The sequence below is a fragment of the Thermobia domestica genome, chromosome 6 (genome assembly GCF_964235325.1).
Source record: "Thermobia domestica chromosome 6, izTheDome1.hap1.1, whole genome shotgun sequence".
NCBI lineage: Eukaryota > Metazoa > Arthropoda > Insecta > Zygentoma > Lepismatidae > Thermobia > Thermobia domestica.
In genome coordinates, this window is record NC_137459.1 from 59,332,420 (window position 1) to 59,356,277 (window position 23,858).

Here is a 23,858-nt window from a genome sequence, read left to right on the forward strand (position 1 = left end):
ATACAGTTATCTGTTGAGCTTACACCACTCTTGCGTAGATTTAAGTACGATCTTCATTTAACACTGTTAAAATACACTTTAAACTACACTGTTAAACTACAAGATACGGCACAAAACATAACACATATATTTGTTGCAGACACGGTAAACAATCAGACCCCCGCCTTGCGGTAGCGGGAATTTCCCGAGACGTGGTCATATGTGCTCAAAGCAAAAATGCCAACCGGCAGTGGAAGTTTCTCTTCAATGTTTTATTTCGATGTTTCCTTTTGTTTTGTTTTGTTTTTTTCTTCTTTTTCTCCTATTCCTTTTTTGTCCCTAAGTTTTGTTTTAGGGAAGAGATAAGCCTACCTAGTAACTGAGAATTATAATGGGTCAGCAGGAGTTGAGTCTGGGCTATTGAGTAAAGCATACGCATAAACCCAACAATGTACATATGTTAAAAGACCTTTGACATAAAAGAACAGTTTAGAAAATTTCCCCAGAACTTCATACAAAAAACTTCCCCACATATTTCCAATTGATTCGGACATTCGGACACTTGCCCACTCTTGGAACCAAATCCCGCAAGTTGACAACACTGATTGAGGAAATATAAAATTCACCCCTCTTTGTGTGTTTTTCGATGAGTATGAAGTTCTATATACGTTGTTGGTACTGAAAGCTTTTACACTGTACAGGCGTTGTTGAGACCAGGACCTAACAAACATAGTAAAACACTACATGGGATATTTTGGAAACTACTTCGTATAAACTACTGATGCCTCCACCATCGTCAAGAAAAAGTAATGACAAACATGTTCATATAAGTCCAACTTCTCTAAGAGCATTATTTCTGGTCGAAGAATTGATCCCAACGAGGTCGGTTTGACAACATGTGGCTGACAAGTTATGCGTTACGTGTATATATATATATATATATATATATATATATATATATATATATATATATATATATATATATATATATATATATAGTGTAGTGTAGTGTAGTGTGTGTGTTTTGTTGTTGTAGGCATTAATATTGTGCACTTATGAAGGGTATGCACAATATTTGCAGTGCATAAGGAGTGCAAATGCGCAAAGAGAATTTGCGTTCTTCTAATAGAAACTATTTTTTCTTCTAAAAATCGAATATTTTTACAGCATTCCTTGTGCCGACAGTTCGTCAGTCTGCACATCAAGGAGTTTATATTGTGTATTAATTGCTTCTCATTATGATGGATTACACGGTAATGGTGCTTACACTAATTATGCGATTTCTAACTTTAATTTTTCCATCAATTTTACTTCGTCATTAAAATATATTATATTTGAGTCATTGTTCTTGTTTGTACGAGACTTCAAAATACACCTTTTTGCTTCATGCATTTGTATTAAAAAAAAAAAAAAAAAAAAAAAATGATCAGCATGGTAATTGAAAGGAAATGACGTCATTATTTCAGTCTATTCAAAAAACCATTCGGAAAATATTAATAGAAGACTTAAAGGAAGAATTTACTGTTAAATGCGACTGTACGACGGATAGAATTATCTCCCTGTACTATTACTGTAATTTTCGGTGAGTCCTGACCGAAAGTACATGTCTACCTACTTTCTCCTTATTCAAATGCATTCTACACACTGATGAGATACATATAATTTTAAGGACTAAAAGTTCTTAGTTAACAAATGGGTAAGCTCTTTCTTACTTTCGAAGACTGCGTAGGATTTGAGATAGGTAATATAAATTAGTTGCCTGAGGTAAATGACAAGATTATTTTGTGACAATGTATTATTACAGAATAAAAAAACAAAATGAAATATTTTTTTTCAGTTTAACATCGCACGGTTATGCCCCTTAGGTTAAGGGAGACGCTTAAAGCAAGTGATGATGGGAGAATTTGTGGGATGACAAAGGGGGAAGAAACAAGAGTACCCCGAGAAAAAACCATTAGCACGATGTCGTCTACCACCGGGGCCGTGCCGTGGGGGGGGGGGGCAGCGGGGCAACGGCCCCGGGTGCCGAAGTAAGGGGGCGAAAAATTCGGGAGAAAAAGGAAAAATTGTTTGGAATGCATAGGGGCGCCGTCGTATAATCTTGCCCCGGGCGCTGAAGTAAGGGGGGCGAAAAATTCGAGAGAGAAAAGGAAAAAACATAGGAAAAATTGTTTGGAATGTATGGGGGCGCCGTCGTATACTCTTGCCCCGGGCGCTGATTTTCCACGGCACGTCCCTGTCTACCACAAAGTTACTTGGCCTGGAATTGAACCAGGGACCCCATGCACCAGAGGTAAACGCTCTACCACTTACTATAGAATAAATTCAAGCTCTGGTTACATATTGCTTATGTGAACAAAACAAATCTTTCCGATTTTTCCTAATAATACTACCCCTCAAATTGCCGATCTGCTCTGAACATAAAACACGTAAAAGAATACTGACCGAACTGATATTTATTTGGCCAATGCTGAAGTTTTTTGCTAGGGTCAATTATGAATTTCAAAACGAGAGGTCAATAGTTCTTAATTCAGATAACTTCCAAATGTCAAAGCGGAAACAAAAAGGATTCCAAAGAAAAAAATCTAACCCGGGATCACGTGGACCACAAGCGAGTACAATTTGAACAGACAGAAACAGGGTCTAAAATAGGTGTTACTTCGTTTCTCTCAATTAGGTAAGAATTCGAAGTATCTATTATTCTTCTCTCTACATATACTTATATATACATAAAAAAAACAGTACATACTCTGTATGAATTTATTTATTTTTTTCTCAAAAACTATTATGCATGCATAAATAACATTGCAAATTTATTAAGGTACCAAGGAATGGAATCTGATAGTGACCTAAAACGCGTGCACATCCATCATGGACCTAAAAACCATAAAAAGATCTTACAAACACCCAATTAAATTCTTTTTCTGGCATATAAAGCAATGTAAAAACCTTGGCATTTACTGAAGGACATGGAATGATATTGGCTGAAAGTACTTTTTATATATATAAATCTTTGAGTAAAACATAACAATATTAACAACTTTTAAACAACTTGTTTAAGTAATACAAAAATATAAATTTCAACAACATTTTATGATTCTTGCGTCCTTCTCTGAACTCCACACACAACACAGTACAGTGTGATTCAAAAGTCACCGAGTTTCAAATGTACGAATTGGAAAACAAGAGAATATTTACTAGTATTGATCCTTGCGATACTTGTAAGGGACCTTAGATAATGTTTTCTCACCATCAGCTAGTATTGCCAAGTGACAGCGGAAGTGATAGCTTAGGGAAGAAGCCAATCCCGTCATAAGTCTCACGCAAGAACAGAGTTGCCTTTGTAGAACTGAATTTTGTAACAAAATCGTGTGAACGTCACTTCTATATACTTCAGCACCGGTTCTCTAGTATTCCCACGGCAGGAAAAATAATGGTGTATGACTTAGTGTAACGTCTCCGCGAGACAAGTAGATTTCAGATAAGTCCAAGAGCGCAAAACCACACACAATTTCTAGGTGGCAAATTGAAGGTCTAATTTTCCTCGGCACAACTCTAAATTTAGATATATAAGGCTGATCATTCGGATAGTGGTAACACTTGGAGAAACTGAATGCTATTGTTGGAAACTGAATGCTAACAAGAAGAGGCGAAGACCCACATACTGAAACAAACACGGAAATACTCTGCCAATTCTAGCAAAAATTAAATGAAATAAAATCTTTAAGTTTTGCGTCCTACGATTATGCCAGCTAGGCTAAAGGAGACGATGATGATGAGAAATAAGTGAAATGGTGGAATGAAGAAAGTGGGAGAAAACGGGAGTGGAAGCAACCAACATATGTCGCTGATCAGTTTGTTCCTTGATGTTATTGGAGGATATTTTGAACATCTCTTGTAAAGGTAATGTACGGACTTTGTAGTTAAAATAAAAGTAAAATATATTTTGTGGGGGGAAAAGTAGGATCTCAATAACTTAAATTTATTGTTCGGGAACTTTTGAATCGCATTGTACCGTTAGACTTTAGGCTCGCTATGTATAGACATGGCTCACAAAAATGGGTATATGTTTTCTTTGGTGAGTAACTTCCAAACAAGTTGACAAATTTTATTTATTTATTTATTTATTTATTATTTTTTAACACAGAGAGAAGCTACTTTGTATGATACTGAAAACCACATTCCAATTAGTCAATTCGTTTGGAAGTAACTGACAAAAATACATGTAGGTTCTGTATATCCATTTTTGCAGCTGACTACCATGTCAAATTTGTTAAGTGTTTGGGGAATGTTGCGCTCCCTAGAGAACATTCAAAACATCAGCAAAGAACTAAGTACCATGTCCTGTGATACCTTTAAAGAAAACAATGTTACAGGGAAAAAAGAAAAATGACAATAGCTGGTGGAATGATTAAAAGGGAGTATCCATAGAATACCCACACGCATGACATTTGTCCGCCACTCCATAGAGAACGCGCAACATCTAGAGATGAGCACTGTTCTCCAACTGAGCAACCGTGGCCTCAAATAAAATAAACAGTACAGATTATCGAACTCTAAAACACACGTCAACGATTTTTTATTGAAATATATCACTGAAGAAAATTTTATCAAAATACTTAACGAATAAAAATAGAGACTCCACACAGACAAGTAAACCACATTCGAAACAACAATAATACCCTTACTTAAGAGTTAATGCTTTGTCTCAATTTTATCATAAAACAGTGTGGCACTCCTCTAACAGTCTCAAGTAATACTTAACTCCAATTTACTCATGACAAAGATACATATATTTGAACATTATGCTTTAACAGCAAATGTTCAATGACAATTCAGTGACAATTAATTTTGTCCGAGGCAAAACGTAGTTTCAAAAATTTTACATATAATACTTAAATATGTATATACAACATTCCCCAACACAAAATATTGGTGTCACAGTATAAATAAACGTTGTATGAATATTAAATTAAGTTACTGTTTAACCTGTAAACAGTCTCAACAAATCACAGGTAAGAAACATATATACATATTCTTTACTCAAGCATCTAGCCCAAGCTCTTCCAAAATTTGATCTATGATAGCAAGTTTTTCATCTGCTTCACTCATTTCACTGAACGTTTGCACTCCAGATTTGATATGATATCTCACATCATCAACGACAGGAATCGTGTCAGTTTCCTGTCTCTCTTTCACTTCGGTTGCATCTTGAACTATTAAGTCACGTAGCTCTTGGTTGTCATGCATCTGGAAGAAAGAGAAAGTAACACAAGCTTGAAGACATCTAATTACAGAGACACTGTCTTTTAAACTATCTCATTCTCAACTTTAGAAATCTATCTTGCAGTCTACAGTCTCATTCAAGAATGCGGATGAACATATTGTACAACAAGACACACACATATAACAAAAGACAATCTACCTAATATATATATATATATATATATATATGTGTGTGTGTGTGTGTGAACCTGAAAGATGTGCACCAACTCCGGGAGGTGATTCGTAACATTAGAAAAAAAAAAAAAAAGTCTTCTTACGTATTGTCGAATTTAGCGTCGTATACGAGTGACAGGAGTGCCAACTTGGAATCGACAATCGAATCCTGACAATTGGAACGGAACAGAAAGATGTGCATAAACTGTGTCTGTGCAACTGCCTAATATACCATTTTGCTAATGTTCACAACCACATTTAACTAGTTTTGATGTCACGAATCACTTCCCGCATAGGTTCGAGACTGAGCCCGGTACTGGCAGAGATCGTAATGAACAGGTGGGAACAGAAAGTGAAAGAAGAAATAGGGCAAAATCTTATAATGTTTTGTAGATATGTAGATGATTGCCTTGGAATATAGAAAGGAACTAAGAGACAGTTGGAGAAATTTCTTAAAAACAATTGAGGATGAAGTAAAAAGGATTAGGCTAGAAATGAAAATAGAAGAAGAAAGGAAAATCAACTTCATGGAAATAACAATTGAGAAAATAGGAGGAAAATTTGAGACGAGGTTTTACAGGAAAGTATGTAATGCCAAGATATACTGCCATAAGGGGAGTGACGCAGACATGGAGACCAAGAAGAATTTTATACAGAACATGAGAAAGAGGATAAAAATGATAGATAGCGACGAAGAGAAAAGAAAGAAGACACAGAAATACCGTGCCAGTTATTAAGGGGAAACAGATACAGAAGAAAAGATTTTAAAAAAAGAAAAAAAGGAGGAAGAAGCAGAGAAAAAAGGAAAAAGATGGTTTGGAATTGAAAGTTTAAAGGAGAAAACGGAGGTCATGAAGAACCTGTTGAGGAAGGAAGGGATTAAAATTTACAGGATAGGAGGAAAGAGGATAATAGACTTAGTGAGAGAAAAGAAAGAAGAAAGAAAAGGAAATAAGATCAGAAGAGGAAGGAGTAGTGTATCAGGTTAATTGTAAAAAGTGCGATATGAAGTACATAGGGAAAACAGGAAAGAAATTAGAACAAAGGATAAAACAACACAAGGATGATGCTAGACTAAAAAGAGAGAACAACGCAATATATAAACACATTAAAGAAACGGAACATGAGATAGATTGGGAAGGAATAAAAGGATTAGAAAGGGAAAAAAGGAGTGTGATAAGAAAGTGGAAAGAAGCCCAGTGGATTAAGAAATATGGGAAAGAGAAGTTAATGAATTGGTATAGTGGACTTGTGATACATAAATTATGGAAAAAGACTATAGACAAAATAGAAAGAAATATTTAAAAAAAAAAAAAAAAAGTTTAAAACGAGCTATCAGAACAGGTGTACGATGTTAATCAAATGTAATAATGGATAACAGCAGGTGGATAATAGTGAACAGCAAGTGTAAGTGACAAACGCCAAAATTAAGAGTTTAGTTCTTAACCAATTACAGTGAAACTTCTGAATAACGGACATCAATGGGAATGAATTTTTGTCCGTTACTGAGTGGTGTCCGTTACAGAGATGTAACAGAAATTTGATTTCTCACAACGGTAATTGTATGCAGTAATATACAGTAAATACATTATGTATGAGCGTAAATAGTAAAATTCAATATGAAAATACTCTATTTAGTACGTATTTGAATTACTGGAAGGGATGAAGGAGAAATTTATTTCTATTAAATAATATTATTGCTGGGGAATCTGTTAATGTATTTCAAATTCTCATAACCTTCTCAAAAGATGCGATAGGAAGCAACTAACATGCTAAACTCTTTTGTTTAGCAAAAAGTCATGCTTTTTCCTCTACAAGGCTAATAAAACTCATTAGCAAGTGTCTTCTGAGAATCCTCAGTACGGTTGCGGAAGAAACATTGTGTGTGTTTGTGTGTACTGGCGCGGTATCTTCGTTGGTGGAATGGATGAAAAGGCAAGTCATTGGGATTGCAGAGAAAGTGAAAAAGGAAGCCGGAAAATTTCCAACTCAGACTTGTTCCAGTATCATAAGTAAAAGAAAAATGTTGCTTTTCCAAAAAAGTAAGAGAGGAAACATTGCTCGCTGAAAATGTTATTGTAAAATAAACAATGTTTGTTTTAGCTATGAAATTATATCCATTAAAAAGATGCAAGAACCAGAGGAAAAATCACTAAATTTGTTAGGGAAGGAAAGATCTTTCGCATAGAATATTTGGCCATACGACTGACCCTGCATGAGTGTTATTGCTTATTGAACGTTTTCTAGGATTTTCATCACAAAGCAGTTTATTGCGAGCAGAAAAAAAGGATTTTAAGTTCAGTTTAAAGATGTTCTGTTTGATGCTTCACCAAGTCTAGACTCATGATAGATATATTTGTGGGGAAAAGATTTTTCTGCCTATTGTAACATATCGCAGAACCGAGAATAATTCCTGTCCGTTATGAAGAAGTTATTGAAACATTTGGAGGAAGAAGGACTGTCTGCGTCCGTATCTGAGAGTATCCGTAAAAGGGAGGGTTTTGTTCCGTAAAGACAACATATATTTTTGCCGGGACAAAAAAAAAAAAAAAAAAAAAAAATCTGTCCGTATTATAGAGGTGTCCGTTAACGGAGGTTTCACTGTAAAAGCTTTATAACAGGTGTAAAAGGTTATAAACAGGGGCGCAAGAAGAGAAAGTCTCAACATCTAATTAAAAATTTACTTTTTATAACCAACTAAAAGTTCACGTTTTGTAAACGGCGTGTCTTGCATTCAGATTGTATTTAAGATGTCAAAATTGGATATTTCTCTCATAATATATCTGAGGAAGGATATGTTACATAGTCGAAACTGTAACATAGATATATACTCCTAAATTATAAATACTGCTTTGGTCACTTGGAGTTTTATTAGCAATGTCTTTAAAAAGTGGAATTGCCCGTCCTGTTCTCTTCCTGCCTATTTACCTACTATGTCTGGTGGTTCCAAATGAAATATCAGTTTTTCTTGTTATTGTTATTAAAAAAATATTTTACGAGTAATCAAAATAGAGTTTTCATTTTTCCTTGATATAGGACACATTACACAAACTTCTTACTTTGAAATATAAACATGATATATTTTAACTGAAGTAACTTTTAAAACAAGATAATTGTGACACTTTTCAATATCCTAAATAATTAGCCTTACATATTTTATTTTATTGTAGTGATGTATTATTATTATTATTATTATTATTATTATTATTATTATTATTATTATTATTATTATTATTTAACCTATTCCCTTAAAACTCATTACATCATCACACTGTTTTCCGCTTAAAAAAAAAAAAGTATATTGTAAGTTGTAACATTATGAGCAGAATGCCAGCAAAATGCTGATTATAAAATAGCATGTTTGAAACAAACAAAATAATAATTATTATTATTATTATCATTACCTTGTCAAGGTAATCCGCTATATATTTTGTGCAGTTATTCTCAAGTGACGGTAATTGAAAAACGCGTGACATCCTTAATATAGGCACAACATTTTGGCAGTTGAGTTGACTAGATAAGAAATTACCACATTTCCGCTTCAAACCAGGTAGAAGATACATATCAGCGGCCCACAACACATCCATGGCATTTTCTTCTTTTACCTATTATATAAGATAAACATGTTTATTACACACTGTAAAAAGTGAGTAAGGTTCAGAATTGATCCTAAGTTCGTATGTCAGCTAAATTATTTCAGTTTAGACTTTTCAGTTGCTTCAGTTTAGAATATGTCAGCATGCTATCAGTCTAAATTTGAAAAAAAAAACGAAAAGTTTGTTAAATGTTATGTGTATATATGTGTATCTGGCGTCTTTTTCGAATATTCATGGGTTCAAATATATATAAAAGATAGCTGCCTCAGTTACTCCTCTCCTTGCAGAGCTACATGAATTCGGCAATTTTATTAGCCACTCACGAGTACCTTTTTCGTTTGGTTTATAAAAGTAAAGAGGAAACAGGTTTTGTTCGGGGGGCGTTTTAGAAAAGGTAATTGAACACATGACTTGATCAATTCAAAGAAGTTAAAAAGACCGAAGAAAGCACTCGAGAGTGTTGAATATAACAGATAAGTTGACTTTGATCTGCACGAAGGGATTAACTGAAATTTATTACTTTTAAAATGTTCTCTGAGCGCTAGTTGCATTATATAGCTAGCTCCTTCTTAACTGAAATACACAATACAGTGCAGCCCACTTATAACGAATTTCAAGGGATCAACACAATGAGTTCTTTATATCCGAACTTCGTTATTAACAAACTCATGTATTTTTCCGAATTATGAAAAAAAAAAAAGACTAGATTACAAGCAGATATGTTTAAAAAAGAATATAGAGCAGTATAGCATTACATCTCAAGATAATTTTATTAATTGGGTTGTTATCTAGACTATCATACATATTGCAGTTATTTCTACCTGTTCAATCACGCTCGAAGAAGTTTGTAATTTTCTTCTGAACCGTGTTTGCTGCCGCCGTTCGTAGCATCGCCGCTTCCACTTCCACAAACACCCAAAATTCATTGTCCGGAACCGTGTTGCTGTGTTAGGAAAGCAAGTTTTGCAAGTTTTCCGAACTCTGGATCGCTTTCTTGGAACTTGCGGGTGTTTCACATTTTCCACTTCTCCCTCATCATTAGAATCTGCTTCATCTTCCTTCGAAGGCTTCCTCATGCTTTCCACAATTGAATTATCAACATCGGGATCCTCAGTTACAAGCGCATCATCTGCAGCAACGTCCTCGACAAACGTAATTCTCTGTGTCTCTGCTTTCTGAAATTCACTCATTTCTGGCGCGTTGATGGAAATATCTGCACCCGGGATGATTTCTGCTGTCATCCGAGTGGGAGGAGGAGGAGTGAGTCATGCCTGGCTTGTACAGTAACAACAGCTATGAAAAACAGTTTTACGGTGCCTGAGTTATGCACGAGCAGAAGAAAAGAAAATATGATCCCGTTCTGAAAACTTCGTTATAAGCGGTCTTTTCGGAAAATATTGTTCGTAACATACAGTTATTTCTTCCGAGTTTTAAATAAGCGGTGTGACGGGGATTTCATTTATTCGTAATATCCAATAATTTGCTATTTCCGAGTTCGTTATAAGTGGGCTGTGCTGTAATATACTCAACACGAGAACAAATTTGTAATCCTCGCCCTTAATTAATAGAAAATATTTTACATTGTACAAAAGAAAATTTCTTGCTTTTTTAAAAAAATCAGTATGACGTAATTAAAATATTAACCTACCAACAAAATCTTCTATCACCTACCAAACTCTCTTACTGTTAAATTCAGATCTTAGAAATTTGTACACCCTATGGTGTACAGGAAAGATAAGGACACAAATTTAAAGCTCACTTTATCAAATTTTAAAGATAAAAAATACCACGCGTTTGTTAAGTTTCAGGCAACAATTTTTTGCTCATTCTCAAGACAAAAAGAATGAAAGGAATATGTAAAATCGCATTGCTCGTACAAAATGACATAAAAAGTGAACTGTTAATCTTTGTGCAAACTATAAAACATTGCAGCTTCCTGTAGTAGTATAACATGATATGAATGATTGATAAAATAAACATTCGATTTTGCAAGATCTATTTTAGTTGATCACTATCCAGTATTATTTACTCAACAAACTGACGTTTCGTTTCTCACTGCACTGCAAACATTTTCGCAAACACACGTCACTTGCTAATATTGTCAAAGGAGTGAATACCATTATCAACATTGATGAATCTGAAATTTATCATATTGATGTCATGAACCACATAAAGTGTGATTATTTTTACAATCAATTATCAATGTCACTAAAATACTCTATTGAACTTACCTGTAACGTATTGCTGTAAATATAGTAGACAACAACCGAAAAGACATTGGCAGATACTTCATGCATCGTGATATGTGGTATGCCTTCACCTTCCACGGTTTCTGCTTCACTAAAGTGGTCTCGAACTAATGCTTTAAAAAATTCACTTCTACCACAGAAGAAAGCCTGCAATAAAGAAAGAAAAAAAAACACATGCTGTTTAACATTTTTTAATTGCTCATTAAAACATGTACGTTCTGTATTACATATAGATAGAGCAAGAAACGAATGACAGTTTTATTTCATGACTTTTATTACAAGTGAGCTGTGATACTAAGACGATAGTATTTTAATGTAGCACGGCCACTTGGTTTCATGCCTATAGACTTCATTATATGCTGCGGAGGTCTCGGTTATCTTCAGATTGCTCTGCTTGAAAAGAATTCAAATAAACATGATAGAACATTTAAGGAAGTATGCCGAGAATAGTGGGGAACTTGTAGAGCACACTTTGCAATAAGGCAATGGTTCCCAACCTTTTAGAACTGACACTTTTCTGTGTGCCTACGACATCACGACACACTTGTCTGAACTTTTTTTTATTGAGATAATACAAATTATAATAGTCAGTGCAGTACGCAGTTTCGTCACACAATCTCATATCATTACAAGACATGCACGATTGTTGTATAGATGTCTTAGTATAGTAAATGTTTATTTTTCCATATCTTGCTCAAGAGGTTTAAAACCCCGAACCCCTCCTTGCGCACGCCACTGATAATATAAAGCTCCCTCGTAGCTAAGTGGTTCGCCTTTGGCATGGGAGGCCCGAGTTCGATTCCAGCCGGGAGCTCATGTGGTTCGGATCCCACGCTAAGCTGTAGGTCCACGTCTCATATAGCGTCGCTGCTGAAAGGGACGCTAAAATATAATCAGTATCAGACAATAATGTAATACTATAATGTGACTCTATGTAGTACTGGGGATTGTTGCTACCGTTGGAGGTGTGTTAACTAGTACAGTCTGTCTAAAAATTGATTCTAATTAGTTCATTAAATTTAAAATTTCATGTCACACCTTATTGTTTCAAAATATATATCATTTTTACATATGGTATTATAATACAAAAATAACAAAAGTAAATACTGCATTCGAACGAACAATGTAAAAATTCAAGAGCTCTTAAGAAACACTTCAACTGCAAATATACTGAAAATTTAAACGCGGGAAAAATTGACAACACACATTCTCCCGGTACTTCTAGGGTTAACTTTAAGAGAACAAATTCACTAACTTTCTAACTAAAGTAGGAGATCTTTACTTCAAGGTCTAACTGTTATGCCATATAGGCTAAAGAAGAATATGCAAATGAATGATAATTAAAATAATTAATGAAACGCTCATGATAAGAGATAAAAATAGGCAGGTCTGACAGTACAGTAGACAATATATTAAAAACAGTAAGACAACCATGATGATCAGGTTTTTTTAAGACCCTGTCATACCTTCGCCAACGTGTTGCGGACCCCGTAAAATCCCAAATCGATTTCAAGTCATAAATTAAAATTCTAATAAGCACTTACTGAATCGAACGTCATTACTTACCTAAACATGACCTTTTTTTTTAAAAAATTTTTATTAATTTAGTCTGATGTTTTGTATGTCACAAAATAAAACAGTCATACAGTATAAGCCAACATTACAAGTAATGGTGTTTTACTATACATACAATATTTAAAGTAGGACGCTAGGAATACACTTGGGAGGCACATATTTATTTTATGAAAAAGACAGATCGAACAGTTTTAATTCTTAGTGCGATAAGTGGAATCTGTCCTTAGAGTTCACTATTTTTGAAAAGTTAGGTTCGATACTTGACACTTTTACTTTGAAATCATACTGTATGTCAATCTGATTTCTGTACTTGTTTTTCATATAACACACGGTTGAGAAAGCTTGTTCACACCGATATGTGGTTGCAAAAGGAAGATGTTTTAGTGCCTTTTCGCCAAGTTTTCTGAAGTCTTTACGAGTAGTTAACCAAAAGTTAGCTAGTTTTCAATCGCTAAAAACACTTTTCATGGTACTACAGCACAATAAGTCCACCAGTTGATGCTATTCCTTTCCTGAGAAGCTAAGGATTTTGTCTATTTCGATACAGCTAAACAGATTTCGAATTCACCAGTTATTGGGTTCGAGCTCGGGAAAATATTCCCTAACTCTGTGCAATGGCGGACTTGCGAAGATATTCTGACAGAATCTTTCTTAGCAATTCACTGGTATGAAGTGTTTGAACAAAGACATGAACATTGCGTATGATCACAAGATTGTATATGATTGCACAAGCCTATTTTGTTTTAGACATCCTACTATTGTGGTGATTCCTTTAGTTCGAAAGTTTTTCGTCACTGAACTTGCTAGCCTTGAATTTGAATATATAGCAATAAGCAAGCGTAAATAGATACATAGAAACAAGCGAAGATATTTTTGTTCATGATGCCAGGAGTCACACACTGTATGAAAAAGCGTACAAAGAAGTTTTTCATTTAAAAAAGAGGAAGTACAAAAGTTGATACCCTGAGGAAGAGTAGACCCTACATGTACTCTTAAAAGGTACGTCTGGTAACCCTAAGAATGAATATCGATTTGATTATTTTTATTAATACAATGTTTACTGAAGGCTAGCTTAAGATAAAACCTATTTTCCCAACAATACATCGTGGACCATCTTTTGGGAAACTCTGCTCTAGATAATGGATTTAACTTGTTCCTTTCTATGGTTAATCTATACAAAAATTAAACTCCCTCCTGGTATTACTGCCAGCGAAGAGCTCTAGCCGACCAGATGACTCGTTAGCTGACTGATGTGTCCTTAGCTGGCTTTCCAGATTCATGTTCGCTACTTCTAAATTCAAGAAGCTCTTCAATTACTGAATTAACAATGGAACTTACATGCTCCTACTGAGAACTGAACCCGATACCGAAAATACCAAAGACAGACTGCTAACCATCCTGCTGCATGGAAGCAGTGCAAGATAGTACACTTCTATTTACAACAGAAACACAGTACACAGTCATATGTGAAATCGATTTGAAAACATGCACCTACCTTATGACAAGGAAATTTGTGACCTTCAACTACAAAGTAGATATCTACAAAACACGGAGGTACACTTGGCATTAACGGTAAATCTTCTCCTAAAACCCAGCCTCGTAGTTTTTGTGGCAGTGCTTGAACAGCTAGTACACCTAAATCTTGTTGCAAGTCCATTGCCATTTCAGTAGATTCTAATGAATACGTCGTAACATTCGTTCCAGGTTTCGTACACTCTGAAAAGTACAACGAAAACTAAACGATAAATAAATAGATGAGTACGATTTGCAGACATTATCAAAAGATATACATCAGTAAAAAGGTTAAAAAACGATTTATCTAGAAGATAAAATGCAAATTTTTAGAGCAAGTTTGGCAGTGATAGATTACCACCAAAAACGTTCACCCATGTCGAATTGATATAAATAAAGTGTCAAATGAAAAGTGTTTCGGTAAAATACAGCAGTTCGTCCAGTAGTTCGATTGGCAAATATCATAAATGTTATCCGCAATAGAGGTATCTTCCTCCCAACTGTTACAGATTAATTTTAACGGTTGGAATACTATAGTGTGCAAGAAGTAAAGATGCAAGGGCTCGGAAAAAAACGGCTTTTTTGAAAAAAAAAAACTCGGTTTTTTCTGCTTCGCTTTTTTGCTTGGGAAATTTTGGGCTTTTTTCAAAATTTTGCTTTAAATTGATAAAACAGACTTCGTTTCGCTTCTCTACAGCACAAAACTCATTTAATTAGTGGTTGATGTAGGTAATAATATAAAACCTAAAATAAACCATGAATTTCGAAAAGATTTTTTTTTTTTTTAATTCTTAACATATTTACATTATGAATTCCTAAGGATTAAGCAATAGATGTAATAACTTTTTAACCTCTTATACACAAAAGTAAGTACTTTTATTTTTAAAAAAATGATACACAAATAAGTAGCAAAATTGTATGTAGTATTTTTACTTCAAAATATCACACACCCTCTTTTTGGGGAAAAAAAAATGAGAGAAATATCTTGAAACTTTTAAGTTTTAACTTTCATATACATTGTATGGATATTTCGAACAAATTTTTCATTCATTGATCACATGCGTAATAATATGTTACCACCTATCAGGTGCTTTGGATCTGCAAAATCGGTAAAATTGCGAATTCTATAATGCACTGACTGTTCCTTAAGCTTGTTTAGAATCGGGCAAGTACCGAATTTTTTGTTCATGGATCATATGCGTAATAGACCGTTCATCTGATAGTGTGGTTTCCTAGGCTTATAACCATCATCACGGTTTACCCAGTCCTGAAAGTTTCTGAATTTTTAATGACAGAAATTCAACTTTTTTGTTTAAAAAAAAGAAAAAAAACTATTACATTTAAGAAGAGTGGAAAGAATCAATCGCTGTTTCAATTCACAAGAAAGGCGGCAAAACTTATTGTAATAATTAGCGAGGCATTTCTCTTAACATTATATTAACAAGATCGATTCCATACGCAGATGAAATTATTGGAGATTATCAGTGTGGATTTAGAGAAATCGATCAACTATCGACCAAATATTTACTATTCGATAAATCCTCGAAAAGAAATGGGAATATATTACCCAGTACATCAGCTGTCTATTGATTTTAAAAAGGTTTACGACTCGGATAGGAGGGAAGTATTGTACAATTCTTACAGAATTCGGAATACCGAAAAAACTAGTTAGATTAATTAAAATGTGTTTAAATGAATCCCAGAGTAAAGTACGAGTAGAAAAATTCTTGTCCATGAGCTTCAACGTCGAGAATGGTCTGAAACAAGGAGATGCGTTATCGCCATTATTATTCAGCATTGTTCCGGAGTACGCTATAAGGAAAATTAAAGATAGCAACCAGGCCCTAGAGCTGAATGGTATTCACCAGGTTATGGCGTATGCTAATGATGTAAATTTAATAGGGGATGATAGGAGAACAATAGAAAGAAATGCATATGCCTTACTAAACGCTTGCAGTGACATTGGTTTAGAAGTAAATGCAGAGAAAACTAAATACATGGAAGTTCACCGGGATCGTAATACGGCAAATTGTGGATGCGTTAAAATATCAATACTTTCGACAAAGTGGATATTTTCAAATATCTAGGATCAATATTACCAGACCAAAATCATATCCACAAAGAAATTAATTGTCGACTGAAATCAGGAAATTCGTGTTATTATTCAGTTCAAAATATTTTGTCGTCGCGAATTCTGTCGAGGAATTTAAAGCTTAAAATATATAAAACGATAATCATGCCTGTTGTTCTGTATGGTTGTGAAACATGGTCGTTTGCGATGAGGGAAGAACGCAGACTGAAAGTATTTGAAAATAAAATCCTGAGACGAATATTCGGACACAAGAGGAACGGGAATGGGGGGAAACTTCATAACGAAGAACTGCATAATTTATACGGTTTACTAAACATCATTACAGTCATCAAGTTTAGGAGGCTCAGGTGGGCAGGTCATGCAGCCAGAATGGAAGAAGGTAGGAACGCTTCAGGAAATTCGTGTTATTATTCAGTTCAAAATATTTTATCGTCGCGAATTCTGTCGAGGAATTTAAAGCTTAAAATATATAAAACGATAATCATGCCTGTTGTTCTGTATGGTTGTGAAACATGGTCGTTTGCGATGAGGGAAGAACGCAGACTGAAAGTATTTGAAAATAAAATCCTGAGACGAATATTCGGACACAAGAGGAACGGGAATGGGGGGAAACTTCATAACGAAGAACTGCATAATTTATACGGTTTACTAAACATCGTTACAGTCATCAAGTTTAGGAGGCTCAGGTGGGCAGGTCATGCAGCCAGAATGGAAGAAGGTAGGAACGCTTTCAAAGTTTTAACTGGAAATCCAATCGGAAAACGTCCATTAGGAAAACCTAGGGGCAGATGGGAGGACAATATTAAGATGGATCTCGCAGAAATAGGAATACAAAGTAAAAACTGGATCCAGTTGGCTAAGGATAGAAGTCAGTGGAGAGCTTTTGTGAACGCGGCATTGAACCTTCGGATTCCATAAGCCATAGAGAGAGAGAATATATTTAAGTTAAACACAACTGCACAACAACCATGAGTGAGTGGTCAGTTTTTGCACTTGTATCGGGAAGTCCAGGATTCAACCCCTAATTCGAGCATTTTTTTTTCTTAATTCTACCTGTGAATGTAGAGACAGTGCGTGTACTGTGAATCCTGACCGACTTCCTTTATCATTTATAAATCGTTGTTATTACTAATTACTAGCAGTGACGGATTTGCGAAGGGGGTTAGGGTGGGGACATCTTACAGATTGAAGCCTGTACCCCGAAATTACGGAATTTCTAAAACAATCGAAATGTTTGTTATGTCTTTACTCAAAAATTTCAAGCTCTCCTCAAATAAAAATTAGGTGTTTTTAGAAAAACTAAACATTAATATGGAAAAACCCTCCCAAAATACTTTTCTAAATCCGCCACTGATTATCAGTATAAAATGGTCTTCAGGGTTGTATACGGAAGATTATTGCTAAATACAAACAAAACGAAAAATTAGTTATGCCTATACTCATAAACTTCACGCTCCTCCCAAATAAAAATTAGGAAATTTTAGAAAAAACAAACATTAAGCAGAGAAATACCTCCCAAAATACTTTTCTGAATCCGCTACTGATTATTTCTATAAAACTGTATTCAAGGTTGTATCCGGAAGATTATTGCTAAATCATTGCACAGCTACAGTATAACAAAAATGTGGAAGTACGCTCTGACAGATATACTGACAAACGTACGCTCTGACGGATATATTGAAAAACAAAAGTTTAACTTATGTGATAGAAGCTAGAGTAGGCTTACTAATCTCTAGGAAATGAAACACGGACGACTAAAAAGAAATGACGTAGAGAAGAAAAGAAATGGCGATAACTCAGAAGTTAAAATAAAGTTAAATATCCTCTGCAATTGCCCTCAAATACTACGTACTGTATGTTTAATTCATAAAACATAGTGCTCCATCCATCATGATGGTGAATTCCAGAGCGAAATATGGTATTTAGGTCATGAAATTTTATTTAACGTTAGAGTATACTATAAGAAAGCTATTCAAATAGAAAAATCATGAAAATGAAAAATGCCAAAATTTTCAAAATTCTCGTCCCCCTCCCCCCCAAAAAAAGTCTTTATGTGCAAAAAACCAGAGATTCAAAAAAGTCGGCTTTTTTGCATCTCTAGCAAGAAGCGAAAGGAATGGGAAACTATCACATTATTATTTCCTAGATTGCTGCAAAAAGAAAGACAGAAAATTATGTACGTATAATAGTCCATCGTAAGGCAAAAGATTCCAGAAGTAAATTGTTCCCGAGTTCGGATTTCCGGAAGGGAATGTCTTTGAACAGACTATTGGACGAGAAAATAATGTGGAAACGATAACTAATAAGAGGGAAAAAGAAGCAAAAGCCAACTTATTAGGATAGGAATACGTACCATATTACAGAGATAAAAATTAGATAACCTCAAACGAGCAGAGAAACAGAGACTAGACTTTGCTGATGATTGAGTTATAATGGCAAGACTAAACGGAGAAAGAAAAGTGTGATACTGACAGATATACACACTAATCGCTGTATACACACAACTGGACAATTAAGGGTAAATTACGAAAAATAATAAAAAACGGTGCACATATGAATATGCTGAAAGTTTTTTGTGCTTTTCTGAGAAAAAGCAAGATGGTAATGTATGGGCTAATATTGGTTTGGCGAAAGAAATGAGTGAGGAGAGGGAATGATCAATTCGTAACTGTGACCACTTCGTTCAGTCAACACACGAGAAGATATATATATGGAAATCTTCATATGATTCAGACATGGTATTGGAAACTTTAAAAAATGCGAAGTCCCTCTTCGGGACAAACATCTCAGACCTGAAACATTCTAAATATGAACCATTAAAAGTGTAATTGGTAGTTGTACATGAGCTCATCACTTTTTGCGGCATACAAAATATTTTTCTCTTTTAATTTTCATGAAACCTGAGTAGCAAAAAAAGGTCAATGCCGGCAAAGACACGCAGAATTCGTTGTGGACTTTTTTTTAAAAATTAATTAATTTATTTCTTATCATTATTATTTAACGAAACACCATGTCTTTTAAACAGCTAGAGGTGGAAATCAGAGGGGAGATGTAGTGAACGAGGTAGTCATTCAATGGATTGGTCTTCTTCAACCAATCCACATCCCGAAAATTGTTGATCCAAATACTCGGACCTCTCCAGCATACTGTGAAGATGCATCAACTACAGGAAAAAACAATACCAGAAAGATCATTATTCAGCAGTAACAGAAAGACTGATCACGAAGGATGTCCAGATATCATTCACCAGTCGATGTGACGATGAACAGAGGTCCCATCATTTTGTGAGGTTTGCCCCATATCCCACAACAAAGCTTTGCTCTGGCCAACAGCTTTACTGGGATTTATCAGCAACAGATTGGTATCACACCAATAAATGATGGTTCTGCTTACGGAAACATATGATCTTTATTGCACCAGGCCAGTGTGTTCATATGCAGACGTCTAATAATGACCTATAGCTTATACCTTAAACAGACAGTAATCGTCAGGTACTGCAATTAGCTTTTTCACAATATCTCCAATAAGCGTTGTTGCCATGTTTGCGTCAGCAGCGGTCTTTCAACGTCAACTGCATTGCGTGTTACGCAAAGACCTCGTCTCTTGAAATTATTCAAATACCTTGAAATCGGTTGTGTCTGATACGTCGATCTCTCTGGATGACGCGCGTTAAACTCCGCTGCAATCACGCTACTACATTCATCAGCGCTATTTTGATCTGCTCTTGGAGGGCTAGCGTCATCGTGAGTTACCTAGAAAGACAGAATGACAAGCCAGTACTATTCGGAAAATCCAACTTCAGCGACCGGTATCTTCTAAACAAATATTGTAACAGTGGATCAAACATAAGTTCTGTGCAAACGCTAGCCTAAAGCGATGTCACACTTGCCCCTTCTTATTTAAGCTCACTTCAAGATGAAGTCTTTCAAATGAACATCCTCGTTATTCATATCCAACATTTCATCTCCATCCTGTTTCCAAATTACAAAGTTGCTTCCGAACTTTTCGCTCATCCTAGACTTAAAAAGAAACAGTAAAGAAGGATCTTTATAACAAAGACGGTATTTAGGAATCAGAAAAAAGGTTCAGAAAACTCTTAAATACGCAATAAACAAGGTAGAAAAACGTGATGAATTCAATACATGGAAGCAAGAGAAGGAAAGGAGAAAATATACTCACAATGTACATTAATGAAATTTGGTATATGTAGGCTTTGATATACAATATGTGAACATATTATTCATTTACACGAATTCAATATGGTGAACGCAGGGGTAGAGAATAGTCTTCAGAAACCATTAAAATACTAGACAAATGTGACTAAGCGAGTTTCGGGTGAATTCAAACTAGTGTCAAAGCATTTTTTGTGCGAGAAAGTAGAGATTTGTACTGCTTCAAACGTTTGACACAAATCTGATCTGTTAGAAAAAAAATAAATAAATAAATATAAAATTACTAAAAAGTAACATTTCTCGCAAACAAAACGAAAAGTAAATCGACATTTATTCGCTGCATATGCGCTGTTTTACTCATACGTACTTTCAAAATGCGCGATTTATGAGCTTTTTAGTACGACAATATATATTCTTGTAGAAAATACATTTAGACTAGTGCTTGTTAAAATTATTCGAATAATCAATTATTTGAATTCTAACAGCACTAGTTTACACCAAATTCGATAAATTTATTATATGTTATACATTTCAAAGTCCTGACTAAAAGTTCCAATAGGCACATAGCTTAGACATTAGTTTTACTTCTACAAGACATCGAAGTAAAAGGAGACGGGATAAAATAGAACAGGTGACTAGTTGTTGATAACTAAGTAGTATTATTAGTAAAAAGATATGAAATGCGAAGGAGAAATAAAAGGTATAGAAATGGCGAAAGAAACCTTTAGGAGGAAGAAAATATTTTGTGGGACCTCTATTTTTTTTCCTATTTTTTTATTTCTTGGACACATTTTTCAATTGGATATCAGATTCTATAAAGACAAGGTTACGATAAGGGAAAATTTCGGTTCCCGAGAAAGTGCTAATGAATTGCTTGGTTGATTTGGAAAAACGTCCTTTTCAGCAGCAAGGCTATATGACACTTTCACGTACAAATTAACATGAGACGAGGATGATGAATCCCACCGGGAATCGAACCCAAGTTATATAGTCAAAACTGGGAGTTCTTCGCGCTTTTCCGAAATTTGATTACTATTCCGAAAAGTGTCCAGAATCATAAAATAACCTATTTGATATCTATTAGAGATTTCTCTGTATAGCTTGTTCTCTTGTATTGATTAAACTAATTTTTCCGAATTATGAATGAATTATGTCTCCGAAAATTAGTTGATTCATCTCTTCTCCCACTTCTTTCTCCTAAGCCATCTATACCAACCACACTAATTTCTTGTCCAACTCTCAGAACAACACTAAAATCTTCCATTATAATAAGACATTCGTCCCTTTTCTCTCTGCCTATGACATATTTTCGTTCTATTTTCTCTACTTCTTTAGTTGTGTATAAAGTATTCAGTGCGTATGTCTGTATCAGTATCTGAACCTCTCCTTTTCCATAACTGTATTACCAAGAAGTTCTAGTGTCATTTTTTGTTTCATGTGCTTACCCAGAATTACTCTCACAGTATCACTGCCGCATTTTTCTGGATAAAATATCGTATATTGTTTGTTTCATAATGGTCTATTTCCCATCTACTTTTAAAATTCTTATACTGCTTGTAGACGATCAAGGAAAGCTTGAACAAGACTCTTGTTCAAGACCATTCATGACTACTTGATGAAAAAGACATCCGCAATGACGTCATTTTTGTCTTGAATTCAATAGTTTCGTTCAAGAAATTTCGTTTCGATCCTGTTCTAAACAATCCAATTTAAGAGCATTCAATAGCCAATCAGCGCTCGAGTTGAGTGCAGGAAAATAAAAACAAGTATGATGGCGTCGTGAGACACAGCAACAGTTGTTGAATAAATATCTTTTCATTACTATTTTCCATAATTATCTTATATTCCAAGCGTGCATTATAATAATAAACAAAAGCTAATATCTGCGCCGGAAGATATTGTTAGTATTTTTTGTTGATAATATACACGATTTATATGGTTATAGTGCTTGCGTGCCCATAACTTTTGTTACATTTTGAGGCAATGAGAAGTATAAGTATTAATTTCAGAATTTATTATGCAAGAATACCGAGTGCAGATTAAGAAAGAAGAGTCCATTAAATAAAAAATATATAACTGACTTTTCTTGGTTTAATAAGACGTCTTGTACTGTTATTAATCTCTGATAATATCAAATAATTGCGTACAAATTGATATGTTCGCAAACTAAAGTACCCTGGAAATGATTACATATTATACAGGGATAAAAGTGAGGGGAGACGCGTGGGGACGCCGTCCCCCACCTCCAAAAAATATGTACGGCATCCCCTCACTTCCTAAAGTATTACAATGGGCAAAGATAGGCAGGGGGACGGCGTGACGTCATGCTGCTTCTTACCGTTCCCCTACCTTTTTAGATCCACTTTTACCCCTGATGTTATCCTATTGTAATCTAATTATTTTTATCAAGAAATCCACACGTAGTAATTCAGAGTTATTTCTTAAGGTAGAGGTTGCATTCATGCGTGCAGATTAATTTTACAAGGACTTTCCCGTAAGGTATAATATGCATTCTAACTATGCCACATATGACAGTGAAAAAAAAATTTAAAAAAAAACTAAAATTGAGAATGCTATTTAACAGTGTCAGGGCAGAAGCATAGAAGGGGGTCCACGGAAGGGTACGTCCGTAGGGAGCAGGCGCATCATCGACAGAGATTACGAGTATAGTGTAAGAAACATAAGAATAAGAATCATGCATAAATGAGAATAGTGCAACAAACCCTTGATATCGTATTCACTCATTTGAACTCAACTGTAGCCCTTGTAACGATTTGGTACTGGTAACATTAAACTTCTAAACATAAAATACGAGTTTCCTACATTATACACACATGTTCCGACAGTGAAAATTATTATGGTGTCTCAGACAATCCTCCTTCATACGCACTCACACATTTTAAAAGTAAGATCACTATTCGTTTGACGGGTTATTCTTAACCAGTACCAAATATGGGATAGATTTGTGAAGAAAGTCTGATGCAGATATGGGGGGTAAGTCCAGTAGCTGACAAAATATTATCATTGTTTCGTTTGGTTTTCAGGCTTTTTTTTAAACAGTCTTCGATGCCATAGCATAAATAACATCAAAAGGAAGTCATTGCCTCGTGATACACACAATTTTAGCTTTTTTGAGTGTGATTCTGTCATCAGCACGCACTTTGAAGAATCAGATTTTTAAAAAAGCTTAGTATAGGCAACGATTTTATACCTAAGCAGCACTGTACTCTTAACTTAAGCTAAC

General features: G+C 34.9%; 1 protein-coding gene across 1 annotated transcript in view; it reads right to left on the reverse strand.

Moving 5' to 3' along the window:
• Positions 1-2,727: 2,727 nt before the first annotated feature.
• Positions 2,728-23,858, reverse strand: part of LOC145688028 (ankyrin repeat and BTB/POZ domain-containing protein 1-like) — a 72,981-nt gene continuing 51,850 nt past the window's right edge. The window contains exons 6-9 of the mRNA XM_081761706.1: positions 14,334-14,554; positions 11,246-11,410; positions 8,823-9,023; positions 2,728-5,229 (exon numbers count right to left, since the gene is read on the reverse strand). Coding sequence (XP_081617832.1) covers positions 5,023-5,229; positions 8,823-9,023; positions 11,246-11,410; positions 14,334-14,554 — 794 coding nt within the window. The 3' untranslated portion in view covers positions 2,728-5,022. The remainder of the gene's footprint in view (positions 5,230-8,822; positions 9,024-11,245; positions 11,411-14,333; positions 14,555-23,858) is intronic.